We start from the raw sequence: 17558 nt of genomic DNA on the forward strand, positions 1-17558 counted from the left end.
CGCTCTTCCCGAATTTGGTTTTTCTAGGTCCAGTGGTTTGGCCTAGGCATTGGTTTGACGGTGAGGGGGCTTTCTTTTATACATATAGAAGATGGGGGTGAAATGGGCTTGTCATCTGGAAATAAAGGACCTATTCTGAAATTTCCCAAGTGGTCTGGATGGTCGTTACGGTTTGTCTGCTTCCCACATTTCTGGGATACTGCTGAAAGCTTTGAACCATGCAAGAGGAGTTTACAAGGCAGATGTTTCCTGGGTCAGCATTGCCCCAGTATTGGGAAGTAACTGCAGGGGCATAGGTAGGAGCTGCACTATGAACTGCATGGTCTGCTGCTTCTCATTTTATGCCAGCAAGTAAGTGTACATAGGGATGTGAGCAACTGAATCCACACCAGAGAATGTTTGTTGAAATGTACAGGGTTTACAGAATACCAAATTGTGTCAACTTTTAAAAACATATAATTCCACTTTACAATTTGCAACTCATGAAGCTGAGATACAAATTGATGAAAGATCAGGCTGAAATTTTATGTTTTGCATTCTGCAAGGCAACTACTGGCATTAGATAGTATGTTTCAGAACGGTTGTATGTGGTCTGAAACACGGGGGTGCCTTTTTATTTCAAGGACTGGGAAGGGAACAAGATTCATGAAAAGTTTCAAGTGGATGATCTTGTCAGTATTCAATCTTAACTTGCAAAGAGTTTTTGCATGCTTCATAATAATAAAAAATACTGATAACAGAGGGAGTGCACAAGAAAACTGCCCATTGTTGGTGTTAATCCTGATACTTATCAATTTAGTGCCTAAAAACACCCACCTGCCACAGTTTCCTTGTTAATGTCTCTGCCTAGTTAGTAGGCCAGTGCTTGCAGCATAGAGACATGGAGCATGGACCCTGGTGGTCCGGCAGCAGTTTCTCCCCAGCATACATCCTTTTTCTATAGTACCATCAATGGCGGCATGGCACCACCTCTTTCTCCAAGAAAAGGGGCTGCAGGATGGTAAGCTGGCAGGGAATTGGGCTGCATCTAGAATGGATACAGGAGTGTCAGGAAGGTAACAAATGACTATTGTGGTGATGCTGAGTCTGTTAGCTAGCTATGTGTTTGAAAACGGCAGAAGGGCTTGAATCCCTACTCTGCCATGGAAGTTTGCTGAATATGTTGCTGAATATGTTTGCTGAATCCTTGGCCAATCACACACTCTTAACCTGACTTACCTGACAGGGTTGTTGTGAGGATAATAGAGAGAAGAATGATGTAAATCACTTTGGGTTCCCATTGGGGAGTACGGTGGGGTATAAATTAACATGGCTCCTTTCCTATTAACACAGCAGCTCTTATTCATATGATTCCTTTCTGATGCCAGAAAGTTGTTGGATGCTAGCACCTGTTGTATGGCTGCCCTGCTTCTTTGAATCATGGTTTGTTCACTGCTTCTAGGAAGCAGTCTAAGACTTGAAGCAGCAGTGTAACTGCAAGGACCAAACTGCTTCTCTCCTGGTAGTTATGGAACAGTCATGCTAGAAGAAGTTAGGAACTATTCTCTGAAATAGAAGTGTTTGCTACCACTGGTGGCATTAGTACCTTCCTCTCTTCGAGTTCTGGCAGTCACAGCAAACCATGCAGTAGATTCTAGCTTACCCTAGAATAGCCGTTCCAAGGCTGGAAGGAGGGAAGAACTAGCAGTGCACCATGATTTGGCTGGTGGTTGCCCTGTGGGACCATGGTTGATATTTTGCCTACTTTTGCAGTAAAGCAGAGTTGATGAAAAGCTAGGTGACCCTCTTAGCCTGGTATGTAAATGTATACTTTTCACTTTGTCATGATTGCGGATAAAGCAATATGAAGCAGGAAGGTCTGAAGAGGGCAAAGCAAATGTAACCGCTTGTTTCAATATTTATATTGTATGTGTACTTTTTTTCTGCTGATTTGTATCAACTGTTCATGTTAGTAGTTGTAATCCTCTACTTGTAAATAATTTTTTGCCTGTGACGCATGCTTAAGAGTGCCATAGTAACGTTCAGTCTAACTGGATTGACCTTTAGTGTCTCTGCACAAATTGTGGAAGGGAAGGAGTATTATTGTTGTTGTTTTCCCCTTTCAAGGGGACAAGTTACTCATGTTCCTGTGAAAGGAGGATAAGGTAACCCATTTTTTCCCCCTATTTTGGTAGGATCGCCCTTATCTAGCCAGCCCGTCTTAATTACTGTACAGAGGCAGCTACCACAAACTATGAAACCTGTCACGTACACTGTTGCAACTCCTGTGACAACATCAACATCCCAGCAGCCTGTAGTACAAACAGTTCATGTTGTCCATCAAATACCAGCTGTGTCTGTCACAAACGTGACTGGATTAGCACCAGCAAATACTTACACTGTAGCTGGTCAAGCAGTGGTCACACAGGCAGCAGTGGTGGCCCAGCCTAAGGGAGAACCTCAAGAGAATGGAGACCACAACGAAATGAAAGGTAAGAGTTTACCATTGATCCTTTTATTATTTTTCTCTTCATTGGTTACAAGCTGAGAAAGCAGCTTTTTTCTTTTGTTCTTCATTGATTTCTCTTACTAAGTGCTGAGGATAAAAACTTTCACCACTAATTGGTATTCACTTTCAACTGTTTCCTTAACAGATTTTTATTCTTTCCCCCACAGTTAAAGTGGAATCTATACCTGCAGTTAGCCATACAACTATAGGAGCCGCTAGTCGGATCATTCAAACCTCTCAGACTGCACCCCTACAGACGGTTACCATAGTGCAACAAACACCTCTAGGTCAACACCAGCTACCAATAAAAACTGTAACGCAGAATGGAACACACATAGTACCCATTGCCACAGCGATTCAAGGTCAGGCCAACACTGGTAAGCATTTGAATGACTATTTCTTGTATGCAAGAGTGGTGTCCGCATTTCAATAGAGTATTGTTTCTCCAGATGTTTAGGTCCCTTACAACTGCTACAAGATGTAGCTTATCTGCTTATTTCATTTCTTTACTGAGAAAAACAGCATGTTGCATAATGTTTTAGCCCATTTCTGTAAAATTTCTAAATTTGCATGAGTCCATACTCAATACTAGTTTTCTAATATAAATGCAAAAAATCTCAGTCAAAGTTTGAAAAACTGTACAGTGTTTGGAATTCTAGTCTGGATTTTTTTTCCCAATGAGTGCTGAGCCTAAATTTTCAATCCTGTTTACACTGTATGACTATTGGACAGAACTTTTAATAAATGGAATTTGAGAGTACTGAGACACTCAGCCCCATTGGTATGTTCTGTGGAACTGCCTTCATTTAACCAATTGAGGACCATAAAACCAAGGTTGGGATTTCTCTAGTAAGTTGGACATTCGTGTAACGGCATGTACCCATTACATAACTGTGCTATATCAAAGTGAGAAAATAATGTATTTAAATGTTGGTACAAATATAAATATGGGTGTAAAGAATTGGATTGTTCAGCAGAGGAATGATGGCCTTTGGACTGATGTTCTGCCCAGGAGATTTGCTGCAGAACTTGCCTTGGGTGTATTTCTTAGGGATAGGTCACTGGAGGTGAAAATAGCAGTGGGTTCCTAATATTCATTGGAGGTGGAGGCAGGGAGAAGTCAAGCAATTACGCCTTCATTGTGCCTGGATGTAGCTCAGCTGAGGGCTCCTTTTGGTCCCGCTGTCAGCTACCATCAGGTCATCAGAAGGCAGGAGACTGTATCCAGTTTAAGCAGAGATTTAACCTCCTTCCCCTCCTTTTTTGTTCATTTGAGCCAATTTTGGAGTCTGTTTGGACTGAAAATGTGCTAAATATGAAATCAAAAGCATGTTCCTTGTGAGTTCTGTGTGTTCTATGTGGTGCAAAGAGCTCCTGGTTCTCAGGGAACAAGTTTGCACCCTTGAGGCCAAGGTGGCTGACCTGCAGAAGCAGAGACAGTCAGACGCATGGAGAAGACTCTCGGGAACTTGTTAATTATGCCCCACTATGAATATGGCAGCCCCGCCACTGTCAGGGAGCATGAGGGTCAAGAGGAAACAGGGCACCGTGCTGAGGATAAGGGGAATGTGCCCTCAAAAGGGACCTCTTCTTCAGCTGGTGGATGGGTATCCTTTTGCACCAAGGAACCATCCCTGGGGAGGGAGGGGGGCTCTCGGTAGTTGATGATCCGATCCTTAGGCAGGTAGACAGCTGGGTGGCAAGCCCGCATACTGACTTGCCTGCCTGGTGCGAAGGTAGTGGACATTACACGTGTTGTAGATAGGCTGGTAGACAGTGCTGGGGAGGAGCCAGTGGTCATGGTACATGTTGGCACCAACGATGTGGGGAAATGCAGTCGTAAGGTCCTGGAGGAAAAATTTAGGCTGCTAAGCAGGAGACTCAAGGCCAGGACCTCCAAGTTAGCCTTCTCGGAAGTGCTACCTGTTCGACGCACAGGGTCGGAGAGACAGGCACAGATCAGGAGTCTCAATATATGGATGAGACAATGGTGTAGGGGGAAGGGTTCAAGTTTGTTAGGCACTGAGATGCTTTTTGGAGCAAGAAGGAGCTGTACAAAAGAGACGGTCTCCACTTGTCCTGAGAAGGAACCGACTGCCCAAGACCTGGTGAGAGATGTAAAATGCCCAAGACCTAGTGAGAGATGTAAAAGCGATTGCACCGCTTGGGAACAATGACCATAATGGTATTGAGTTCAACATCTGTTTAAATAGGGGGTTGCCCAAAAAGACCAACACAAGCACTTTTAACTTTAAAAGGGGTAACTTCTCTGAAATGAGGGGACACGTGAGGAGGAAACTTAAAGAAAAAGTAGAAAGGGTCAAAACCATTGGCGAAGCTTGGAGGCTATTTAAAACTACAATCCTAGAAGCTCAGAAAAATTATATGCCGCAGGTTAGGAAAGGCGTTAACAGGGCTGGCCCGAGGTGTTTCTGCGCTCTAGGCGAGGCCAGCTTGTGGTGCCCGTGCCCCCCCAGGCAGTGCCAATTTCCCAGTAAGGCCTGGAGATCTCCCAGAAACACGTCCCGGGGGAGGGGGTGCTGGGCGCTACAAGCTAGCCTTGCCCCTGCCCGGGTCGAGCCCAGCCAGGCAGCTTCCTCCAAGAAAGGGCGAGGGCCAGCCAGGGGCGAGTGCAAGTGCGCTTACTGGCACCCTGGGGCGCCTGGGGGAGGGGAGAGCGCTGCCATCACCCCTGCAGGCCAGGCTGTGTGCCGAGCGGGGCCTGCAGCAGAAGTCACAGGCGGCGGGGAGGAGGCCTGGAGCGGGAAGGAGCCTTGCCTCGCCTCCCTTGCTGGCCCACCATTGAGGGGCTGGCTGGCCGGCCTCACCTTGCCTGCCTTTCACCTGACCGGACCTCCTGCTGCTGCGGGCTTCTTCCTCCTCCTCCTTGGTTCCTCCAGCTTTGCTCCCCTGCCTTCCTCGCGGGGCCGCGGGTGGAGTGAAAAAGGCGCCTTCCTCCCCCCGCAACAAAAGCTGATGCAGCCGCAGCAGTCGTGCGTGGGAGCCCCTCCTTTCCGGCTGTCTCGCCCGCCAGGGCATGATTTCGCTGGGGTGGGGGGCGCCAAGCGAGGGGTGGGGGGGCGGCCCAGGAGACCCCTGCTGGCGAGGGTCCCCGGTGCAGACGGGAAAGGCAGGCCAGGTTCCGGGCGAACCTGACCTGGGCCTCCATGGCAGGGCCGCTCCAGCTGCCAGGATGACAGTCACCTGTGTTTGAAACGCCCGCTCCCTGCCCCTTGGAGGAAGGAGCGCGCTTATTGGCCAGGCTCCTGGTGGCGTCATGGACGCACCGCCGGGATTAGCGCTCCAGGCAGCCTCTCCGCACATGCTTGATCAGAGGAGCCGCAATTTGGGGTGGGCGGGAGTGCAGCAGGGGAGAAGCTGTCAGCGGCGGTGGGGCAGCGGACGAAGGCCCTGGGCAGTGTCAGTGCCCTGCAGGAGAGCCACCACCATCGTGGTGGCGGTCCCGGCGGTGGGGGGGGGTGCGAGTCTAGTTTTGTGCCCTAAGGGGCCGGCCTGTGCTCTAGGCGAATGCCTAGTTGGTCTAGTGGGTGAGCCGGCCCTGATGGTTAACAGACAAGGTAATGGAAGCTGTAAATGGTAGGAAGGATTCCTTTAAGTGGTGGAAAATTAATCTCCATAAGGTTGATAAAAGGGAACAACGGCTGTGGCAAATAATATACAGGTCTGTGATCAGGCAGGCAAAAACGGAATATGAGGAGCATATTGCAAAAAACATGAAAACGAACAATAAAACTTTCTTCAAACACATTAGAAGCAGGAAACCAGCCAGGGAGGCAGTGGGAACCTTGGATGACCAAGGGGTAAACGGATTACTGAAGGATGCTAGGGAAATGGCTGAGAAGCAATTTTTGACTCTGTCTTCATTGTGGAAGATGAGAAGTGCTTGCCCACTCCAAAACCACTGATTTTGGGAGGGGTGTCGAAAGACCTGAGTCAGATTGAGATGATGAAAGAGAAGGTCCTACAACTGATAAGACAATTTAAAAACTGTAAATCACCAGGCCCAGATGGCATACATCCGAGAGTTCTGAAAGAACTCAAATGTGAACGTGGGTCTCCTGACAAAAATATGTAATCTTTCATTAAAATCCGCCTCCATTCCTGAGGACTGGAAGGTAGCTGATGTCACCCCCATCTTTAAAAAGGGTTCCAGAGGAGATCCGGGAAATTACAGGCCAGTCAGTCTGACGTCAATACTGGGTAAGTTGGTGGAAACTGTTTTTAAGGAAAGAATTAGTACGCACATTGATGAACATAAACTTTCTTCCCTGCTCTCCCCGCAAACGGGCTCAGGGCAGCTTACAAAGAGCACCATGTGCCTATACATAAAAACAATAAAAACAAGACAATCAATTTAACAAAATAAAGTGCTCAGTAGTTTCAATCTCTCAATATAACAAGATGGTATCTCAGAAATGTTATAAAACAACGATACGCCTTCACTAAGGAGGATAATGTCACGTAGATGTTACTCATCCCCATCGAGCAGCTGTCACGGTTTGATGTTCATAGGGCCGTCCTCTTACCCTGTTGGTACCAATATTGGTGGTGATAGTAGTACTGGCTCCTACTCAAAAGCCTGGCGGAAGAACTCCGTCTTACAGGCCCTGCGGAACTGCAAAAGGTCCCGCAGGGCCCTGATCTCCTCCAGGAACTTGTTCCACCAGGTAGGAGCCACCACTGAAAAGGACCTGGTTCTAGTTGCAGCAAGCCTTGCCTCTCTAGGGCTGAGGGTCACCAGACGGTGTTGTGACCCCAACCAAAGTGCTCTTTGGGACCCTGGCCATATAGGACGCTAGTGGCAGCCAGTGCAGCTCTTTCAGCACAGGCTAGATGTGCTCCCACCTCGGAAGGCCCATCAGCAGCCTGGCCGCAGCATTTTGCACCAGCTGCAGCCTCCGGATTTGCAACAGAGGCAGCCCCATGTAGAGAGCGTTGCAGTAGTCTAAGCTCGAGGTGACCGTCGCATGGATCACTGTAGCCAGGTCATCGCGGTTGAGGAAAGGGACCAACTGCCGGATCAGCCAAAGATGGTAAAAGGCTGATTCGGCAGTGGCTGCCACCTGGGCCTCCATAGTTAAGGAGGAATCCAGGAGCACTCCCAAACTCCTAACCTCCGACGCTGGCACCAGAGGTGCCCCATCGAAGGTCGGGAGAAGGAGCCCCATCCCCGAACCAACCCGACCTAAGCACAGGACCTCCGTCTTCGCCGGGTTTAGTTTCAACCGGCTCAGCCTGAGCCACCCAGCCACGGCCTGCAAGACTCAGTGCAGATCTTCAGGGTCAGAATCTGACCGGCCGCCCAACATCAGATAGAACTGGGTGTCATCTGCATATTGATGACACCCAAGTCCATACCTCCGGGCAATCTGGGCAAGGGGGCGCATATAGATGTTAAACAACATCGGGGAAAGCACTGCCCCCTAAGGCACACCACATTCAAGTGGGCGCCTCTGTGACTGCTGTTCCCCGATTGCCACCCTCTGTCCCCTACCTTGGAGAAAAGAGGCAAGCCTTTGAAGGGCGAGCCCCTGAATCCCCGCATCAGCGAGGCGGTGGGTCAGCAACTGGTGGTCGACCGTATCAAATGCGGCTGACAGATCGAGCAACAACAGTGCTGCCACACCACCTCGATCCAGATGCCTTCCGAGGTCGTCAGTCAGGGCGACCAATGCCGTCTCCGTCCCATGACCCGTGCAAAAGCTGGACTGGAAGGGGTCTAAGACTGAAGCATCCTCCAGAAAACGTTGTAGCTGTATCGCCACCGCCCTGCTCACAACTTGGATGCCCGTAGCTCACAAAGTAGCATTTTTGCTCACAAGACTCCACAGCTTAGAGGGAACATTGGTCCAGAGCAATGTTCCCTCTAAGCGATGCAGTCTTGTGAGCAAAAATTCTACTTTGTGAGCTACTGGCATTAAAGTTGTGAGCGAGTGATGTGGCTACTGCATAAATTAGTGTGCTCTGGAGCCATCCTTCCTGAACTAAGACAAAAAACTGTGAGCCGGAGGCTAAAAAACTGTGAGCTAGCTCACACTAACTCAGCTTAGGGGGAACAATGGTCCAGAGTTGTTTTTTTCAGGAGAGGGCAGACTATCGCTTCCTTGAGTGCCTCGGGGAACTGCCCCTCCAAGAGGGACCTGTTGACAATCTCCCTCAAGGCACCTCGGAACCCCTCGAGGCCCACTTTAATGAGCCAGGAAGGGCATGGATCAAGGCCACATGTGGTTGGGCGCACAGATACAAGCAATCTGTCGACTTCCTCCAGGCTGAGCTGGTCAAAACACTCTAAACCCGAACTCGAAGACGCGCAAGGGGCCTCAAGTTCACTAACTGTTTCAACTGTGGCGGGGAGGTCACGGTGGAGCGCTAAGACTTTGTCTGTGAAATAGCTTGCAAATGCCTCACAGCCAATGTCCAATTCCCTACTGTTTTTTCTGCCCTGTGGCAGAGCTGTTAACGACCAAATCGTACTAAACAATTGGGCTGGGTGTGAGCTTGCAGATGCAATCATGGCTGCATAGAAATCTCTCTTTGCAGCCTTTTTTTTAAATAAATACCTTCTTTTAAGATTTAACTAAATATATTCCAATTAACCTTCACAATTTAAAGTCAACATTTTTTTTGATAAGGTTCTCACAACGCCTCAGATGGTCATTAACCACTAAATATCCTTTTTCATTACTCTGAAGAATCCCTATCCATATATTTTCAACATCCTTTGTCAATATCTTATTGCAACTACTATTATATACTTGTTTTCCCAAATAAATATCCACCAGTGGCATGATTTTACTACAATTTATAAACAGCTTAGCTTCCCACCTAATTACTCACCCCTTTCGGTCATATTCCCTTTTAATCATTATTTATTCCAGCAGTTTATGAAATATATATCACTGAAATTTTCACTTGCATAAATTCAAAATGGGAAGTGGACTCTTCATCAAAATTAATTTCCCTCCACTTCTCTATAACACAATATCTAATTTTCACAGTTTTCAGTGCCCTAACACCAATTATTCAATATCACATTATAACAGAAGCTCTAAATTCATAATTCCAATTAAACATAAATCAGCAAATTAATCTTTCATCCTTCCAATAATTTGATTTCTTCTCCTTAGAAGTTATAGCTTACATTTTTATACGAATCCCAATTTTATTTTATGTGTGTGAGTTAACTTTTAAACTTCTAAACTTCCCCCTCTGTATTTCAGCCATGCTATATCCAGTAATTTATTTACAAATAATCTAGTAAATACTTCATACATACAACTTAACAAAAACAAGAAAAACAACCTCCCCCCCAAAAAACATGATTCCATTTTTCCAACAAGCATAGCATTTAACTCTTCGTCAAGGTTAATAATTTCCCCCCCTTCTCTATAAGTCTATATCTAACTTTCCTTCTCTATAACACGATATCTAACTTTTCACAATTTCAGTGTCTTAATACCATATCTCATTATAACAGAAGACCTAAGTTCATAATTCCAATAAAACATAGATCAACAGAAATAATCTTTCATTCTTCAAATAACTTAATTTTTTCCCTGAAAATTTGTAGCTTACATTTTTGTATCAATGAGTCCAAATATCTTCTTTCTTTGTGTGTGTGTGTATTAATTTCTAGGCTCCCCCCCTCTGTGTCTCAGCCATATTATATCCAGTCTTATATTTTCCATCTTAAACTTCCAGGCATGCCGTTTTTGCTTCCCCCCCCTCTTTGCTGGAACTTCTCTGCTTATTCGTTTTAATTAAGTCTGTCTTTATATAGGATGACCTCATTGTCTCCTTTTCCACTCCTATACTGGAGAGGGGCTGATTTTCATCAAACGACTCCTTGGTGTGGCAAACTTGTTCCTCCTTAACACTCTGTTTGGGCTGTATCGGTTCTTCCTTAATTTCATTATCCGGTTGTATACTCTGTCGTTTTCCAGTTATATTCGCACAAGCCTCTTCAAATCCTTTTTGTATTCCCTTCTGTATTCCATCTCTCAGTAACTTCAGAAACTGCTCAACAGTTAATTCTCCCACAAGCATGTTATCCTCCAGCTCATCCTCCTCAGTTCCCTCTGCAAGCGCCATTTTTGTTGTCCAATTAATTTCAGCTCAAATAATGTAACTCTTGCTTTGGAGCTTTTAATCACCATTTAGGACATTTAACTTAGTTGTCAGTCCTTATCAATGAAGTTTTTGACCCCATAATCAAAAAGAGAAGACATCAATCTTTCCCACATTCCTTGTCTGGCCGCTAATTGCCTATATCTTGGGCAGACCAACTCGGAGTAACTTTATCTCAAAGTCTGAAATATTGGCTATTTTGGAACAAACCCCCTGCAACTCATTCCCCCTCCAGGAGAACGAGCGGGGCCCACCCGAGATAAGGGGGGCTCCAAAAGAGCGGAGGAGGAGCGAGCAACTCCGGAGCAATCCGAAAGCTGTTCCGCGTCACAGCGCTGTTACTAGAAACTCTCCCTTTGCAGCCTTGACTGCCATCTTGTAGGATTTAATAAACATCCTATAAGATGCTCTTGTTGCCTCATCGCGAGCACAGCGCCACCGACTCTATAGCCGTCTCAGCTCTCGCTTCATAAGTCGCAACCCCTGGGTATAACAAGGGGAAAGCCTAGCGCAAGCACGCAGAGGGTGCCGGGGAGTGATCTTGTCGATGGCTGTGGAGAGTCGGCTATGCTAGTCCTCCACAAGTTCATCCAACGAGCCGCCAGGGGGCCTCGGATCCTGTAGAGCCATTTGGAGCCACACAAGGTCCACTTGACTCCGCAGGCGAGCAAAAATCCGCTCGCCGCCTAAACAGGGTCGGGGTGGAACATTCAGATGGGTCTTCAGGGCAAAGTGGTCCGCCCATGGTATTGCCGCTGCAGTAATCCGGTCCACTGTAATCCCTGCTGTGAAGATCAGATCGTGTGCCCAGCCTAAAGCGTGGGGAGAGTCCCAGTGGGGAGTGACCCAGTGACGAACTGGGAGAGTCCCAGTGACGCCATGGACGTCACTAGGTCCGTTGCCCGACTAGAGGCCGTGTCCTCGGCATGGACGTTGAAGTCAGGCCAACACACTCCATGCTTGCAATTTCCAACGGGGGGAGCGCCCTGAAGGAGTAAGCCTCCTGAATGAAAATCGCCACTCCTCCCCCCCTGCCCCCTAGTGCGTGATTGGTGGAGTACTGAGAACCCAGGTGGGGCAAGTTGGGAGAGAGCTACAGTCTCCCCTTCCTGTACCCAGGTCTTGGTCACGCACGCCAGGTCTACCTGTTGTTCCATAACAAAGTCCCGAAGGATTGTGGTCTTATTATTGATAGACCTGGCGTTAAACAGCACCAATGACAGAGGGGGGTTACCAATCCAAGCCCCACTGCTGACATCCTTTGGGATGAGTCGCAGGCTGGAAGGGCGCCGAGCTATTCTATTTCTCAGCGCCCTTCCCTTATCACTCTGCCTGGACCCACCGCTGTACTTTCCCCTCCCCAAGAGCACCAGAATCGGTTGTCCTGGCATTGCTTCACCGGCCAGTCCACACAATAGCCTCAGACTGCCGGTGGCTAGCTAAGCAGGCAATCCTCCTTACCAGAGCTGCCGCAATATCCACTCCTGGTGCTGCTAACCTCAATAATCTAACTCAGCTGCTGTACAAAACTATAAATCTGAATGACCTGCTGCAAAAAATAAAAATCTAATTGATCATACCAGCCAATTCACAATCATTCCACTTACCATTCCTATCCGTCTAACCATTCAGTAAATAGTTACAAACTAATCTCTGTCTGGTGATCACACAGTCCAATCATTCAGCATTCGTCGACCTAAAAGCAGTATAAAACAACATTCAATCTCACTCCTGTGTGAGTGTTCTGTAAGGAAAGACCTTGTCTCACTAACCTGTTAGTGTTTTTTGAGGAAGTGAACAAACATGTGGACAAGGGGGACCCAATAGATGTTGTTTACCTTGACTTCTGGAAAGCTTTTGATAAAATTCCTCATCAAAGGCTCCTAAGTAAGCTCAGTAGTCATGGGATAAAAGGGCAAGTCCTCTTGTGGATCAAAAACTGGCTAATTAATAGGAAACAGAGTGAGTATAAATGGGCAATTTTCTGAGTTGAGGGTGGTAAGCAGTGGGGTACCTCAGGGATCAGTACTGGGTCCGATGCTTTTTAACTTGTTCATTAATTATTTGGAGTTGGGAGTAAGCAGTGAAGTGGCTAAATTTGCAGATGACACGAAATTGTTCAGGGTGGTGAAAACCAGGGAGGATTGTGAGGCACTCCAAAGGGATCTGTCAAGAATGGGTGAGTGGGCATCAACGTGGCAAATGGGGTTCAGTGTGGCCAAGTGCAAAATGATGCACATGGGGGCCAAAAATCCTAACTATAAATACATATTGATGGGGTCTGAACTGGCAGGGACTGACCAAGAGAGAGATCTTGGGAGTCGTAGATAACTCACTGAAAATGTTGAGACAGTACCCAACTGCAATAAAAAGGGCCAATGCTAGTCTGGGGATTATTAGGAAGGGAACTGAAAACAGATCAGCCAGTATCATACTGCCCCTGTATAAATCGATGGTGTCACCTCATTTGGAATACTGTGTACAGTTCTGGTCACCACAGCTCAGGAAGGATATTATAGCATTGGAAAAAGTGCAGAAAAGGGCAACTAGAATGATACTGAGGGGTGACATGATTGTGGTTTACAAGATTATGCATGGGATAGAGCAGGTAGAGAAAGAAGTACTTTTCTCCCTTTCTCACAATACAAGAACTCGTGGGCACTCAATGAAATTGCCGAGCAGTTAGGTTAGAATGGATAAAAGGAAGTACTTCTTCACCCAAAGAGTGATTAACACATGGAATTCACTGCTACAGGAGGTGTTGGTGGCTACAACCATGGGTGGCTTAAAGAGGGAATTGGATAAACATATGGAGCAGGGGTGGGAAGCTAACAGTGTTCCGTGCGCCTCAGCGTTTAGTCATGCCGGCCACATGACCACAGAAATGTCTTTGGACAGCGCTGGCTCTTCGGCTTGGAAACTGAGATGAGCACCGCAACCCTAGAGTCAGATTCGACTGGCTTTTGAGCAAGGGAAACCTTTACCTTTACCTTTTTATGGAGTAGGGGTCCATCAGTGACTATTAGCCACAAGGTATAGGTAGGAACTCTTGGTCTGGGCAAGTGATACTCTGTATTCTTGGTGCTTGGGGGGGGCAACAGTGGGAGGGCTTCTAGTGTCCTGGCCCCACTGGTGAACCTCCTGATGGCACCTGGTATTTTTGGCCACTATGTGACAGAGTGTTGGACTGGATGGGCCATTGGCCTGATCCAACATTGGCCTCTCTTATGTTCTTATGTCTTATATATAGGAATGGAGTGTCAAATTCTTTGCTTAGAGATTCAGTCTCTGCATTGCTGGGTTTAAATGCTGCTTCTCTAGTTCTCTCAGGGAAATTGATTAGTGTGAGGAAACTGCTGAAGTCATGTGACAAAATGGAAGCATTTTTCACTGTGGATCTCTCAAGGGGAACAGCATTACAGGTTCAGCTCTGCTGGGCCTTGTCATTAACGACTGATGGTTTTTTTAAGGATTCCAGCTTTTTGTGATGTTAGGAGTATTTCCATTGTGGATATCTGCAGAACAGTTACCTGGGTATTGCCACTTACCACCAAGTAACCCATTGTGCCCTCGATTCACAGATGTTCAGGAGAATTATACTTGATTCTGTCTTCATATGATCTCATATGTGCTATAGTGGCCAAGAGCAGCAGACTCTAATCTAGAGAACTGGGTTTGATTCTCCACTCTTCCACATGAAGCCAACTGGGTGACCTTGGGTCAGTCACAGTTCTCTCAGAGCTCTCTCAGCCCCTCCTACCTCACATGGTGTGTATTGTTGGGAGAGGAAGGGAAGGAGATTGTAAGCCGCTCTGAGACTCCTTCGGGTAGTGAAAAACAGGGTATAAAAACCAAATCTTCTTCATTTATTCCTGCCATGTGAATAAGATCTCACTGATGTCTCATGGGACTGCACAGAACCCATGACAAAACAAAGCTGCCCTCCATTCTTGCAAGAAGAATCTGTCCGGAGGTCATGATCTTTATGGCTGGGTTTCTTATTAGCCATTCTCTCTCCAGAGTCAGTGGATGGAATTGAGCAGGAAGATGCAGGCCCCACTTCTGGAGGGGAGGGGGACAGCTGCCAGTCTTCTAGGTTCTGCATATGGTCTGTGTAGTTGTGGTTCCTTGTGCGACTATAGTGAACAGTTGCAGACAAGCAGTCCCATTGCTTCCCCTGGAAATGTACTGCTTGTGTCACTGATGCTTCTGCTTCTCCATCTTCATCTTTTGCCATTTCATTAAGGTTAACTCCACAGGTACTCATGAAACCTGGAATAGCCTAGTGTAGTACTAATAATTTTTAAGGCATTTTTGTACTGCTAATATTTTGTCACGGAATAAGGTTTGTTTTTACTTTGCCTGTGTTTACTCTGTGCTTTTTAAAACTCTTACAGCTGCTGCAAGTCCCTTACACATGTTAGCTACCCATGCGTCTGCTTCAGCTTCTCTTCCAACAAAACGTCAGAATGGAGACCAGTCTGAACAGCAAGAATTGAAACGTATCAAAACAGAGGATGGGGAAAGCATAGTCATTGCTGTGAATGTTGACACCCCACCAGTGGCAATGAGTGAACAAAGCAGCCAGAACTAGGAACTTAGAGGAATATTTCTTTTTAAAATAATGCTCCATGGTGCCAAAAGGAGACATTTAAACACCTAAAACATTGAACATGTTCTCACACAGTGGGGAAAGGGGCCCTGTGATCAGACTTCAACTTTCAGCACTGAGAAAAACACAGGTGGCCTTAGAACTTCTAATTTAAGCAAAGAAATAAAGCAAAACTGTAAACCATCTTGTTCCAGAGGCTGTGACCCCTCACCCCCCACTCCTCCTTGCCATTCTGAAGTGACTCCGTACACACTGAGAAATACAAAGTTGGGGAAGGCTGCAACTTTAAAAACCTCTATCGGATTATTTTAAGGATTGAGTATCTTGGTATATCACACAGCATGATAAGCGCTTCATATGACTGGATTTCAAACGATTGTATATTCCTCAAAGGGAACAGAGGCAAGGAGCCATTTCCTACATATTGGCAGCTAGCCTTTCATAATGACCTACCCGATGCAGTTGTTGGTAGATATGCAGTATTTTGTTGTTCACATGTGGAATTAGAAATTTTTGACGTGTACTTTCATTTTCTTTTCAAAATAATGGGGTCTTTGACATTTCAAATCACTCCATTTCTACTCCAGAAACTTTGGAATCACACAATACTTTTCATGTGAAATTTTGTTTGGTAAAACTGAATGTAGGGTTTTTTAACCAATGGAATGATTTAATTTTGTCCTGTTCAGATAAAGCTACTTTGTTACATCTGCAAATTTTCATATTTTAGCAGTTGCCTGATAAATTTAATCAAATTGTATTACCTTGTGTAGTGATCAAATTCTTCTTTGGGCTTGCATGTAACTGATTAGAAATTACAGTGTAAATGAGCCGTTAACTGACGTAAAGAACTGCTATGAATTTGACCAGAGCTGCACTTACTTGTTTCTCTTTCTTGCTACCTTTTGCTGTTTGTTACTTTGTGTTGACTTTGACTGTCCCTGGCATACTTTTCCAGTCTAAAGTAAAACGAGAGTCTCGCTTAATATTGTGTATGTTTAAAATGACCGACTGTTCATTTAGAAAAGAGAAAATTCTTTATCACGAGTCCTTTTAAAAGAAAAAAAAATCTTGTCAGAGGTATATTCAATATTTTTAAGCATAAGCACCCCACCAGTAGAAATTAATCTGACGAGTTTATCCTTAACTTTTGATGTCATACATAGACCTTCTAAGGTCTTCATTAAGAGTAGCTATTGTGGTTTTCTAACAGTGGCTACTGTGCTATAATAAATGTGATTTTTTTAAAGTGTGTGTTCTGCAGTTGAACATTTTAAAACTACTTCTCAAGAGTTGTGATACTAGAATACACCTTGCATTTCAGAACTGAACTGAACGAAGAGCTAAGGCTGCTCTTATATCCTTAATTTGCACACTATCTTGTCACATATTAAGGTGAGTTAAAGGTGAAGACTGGGCTTTAACCTTTGATTTGTCCTCTCCTCTCCCCTCCACTTCCTTTTTTGGCAATACCATTATTTATGTCTTTTCTCCACCTTTACTACAAGAACCACCTGTATTTTCTTGATGGACTGAAGTGACTTGGAGTGGCTTATAATTTAGACAGTTGTTAGAAATTGTTTTATCTGAAGACCAAATACAAGAAATCTGTACCGAGTATCATGTTAACCCACACAATAGAACTGTCACAGTGTCATTGCAGATAATACATATTAAAAGATTATGAAAAATTGCTGTACACTAGCTGAATTTATAACAGCCACAATAAGGAGTAAAAATCTAATTTCTGTAACTGCACCATTCTACTTTTTGCACTGTAGTCACCTCATTTAGAAGCCACAATATCGAATAATTGGGGAAAGACTTGGATACAAACCTACTGATTAATGAATACTAGGCACATTGATGGAAGCTTTTGAATAAAAAAAATCTGGTGAAATACTTCCAGTCAATCAAAATTATTCATTCTGGTTGAAGTTCTTGTACATCTTATGTTCAGGGTAGTTTGTGAATTAAGTAGAGAGAACACAGAAAAAGGATTTAATAGGTAACCGTGGAAGCTGAAATGTTGTAAATTGTCAGTTGAGTCAACAGTTAGGCCTTAGGACATTGCAGGAATTTGATTTTACTGTTACAAAATGATTTGGTTTACGTAGATATTTCTTTCCAAGCACTGTGGATAGAATTTATTTTCCTAAATTGAATCAAATCATGCTCTTTCACAGAATTTAAACATTAAAGCAAGCAACTTTAAATTTTAAAATGTCTGTTGTATATTGTAAGTGCCCTTGGGAGGGGAGAAAACGTTTACTTTGTATATAGTCAAGTAGCAAGGTGAGGGGCAACTTT

General features: G+C 45.3%; 1 protein-coding gene across 1 annotated transcript in view; it reads left to right on the top strand.

The window, feature by feature from the left end:
* Positions 1-15846, top strand: part of FOXK2 (forkhead box K2) — a 72428-nt gene extending 56582 nt beyond the window's left edge. The window contains exons 7-9 of the mRNA XM_015424880.1: positions 2175-2471; positions 2656-2865; positions 15034-15846. Of these exons, the coding sequence (XP_015280366.1) occupies positions 2175-2471; positions 2656-2865; positions 15034-15230 (704 nt within the window). The 3' untranslated portion in view covers positions 15231-15846. The remainder of the gene's footprint in view (positions 1-2174; positions 2472-2655; positions 2866-15033) is intronic.
* The last annotated feature ends 1712 nt before the right edge of the window (positions 15847-17558 follow it).

The sequence above is a fragment of the Gekko japonicus genome, unplaced genomic scaffold, assembly GCF_001447785.1.
Source record: "Gekko japonicus isolate JY-2015 unplaced genomic scaffold, Gekko_japonicus_V1.1 scaffold1387, whole genome shotgun sequence".
In the NCBI taxonomy this organism is placed as follows: domain Eukaryota; kingdom Metazoa; phylum Chordata; class Lepidosauria; order Squamata; family Gekkonidae; genus Gekko; species Gekko japonicus.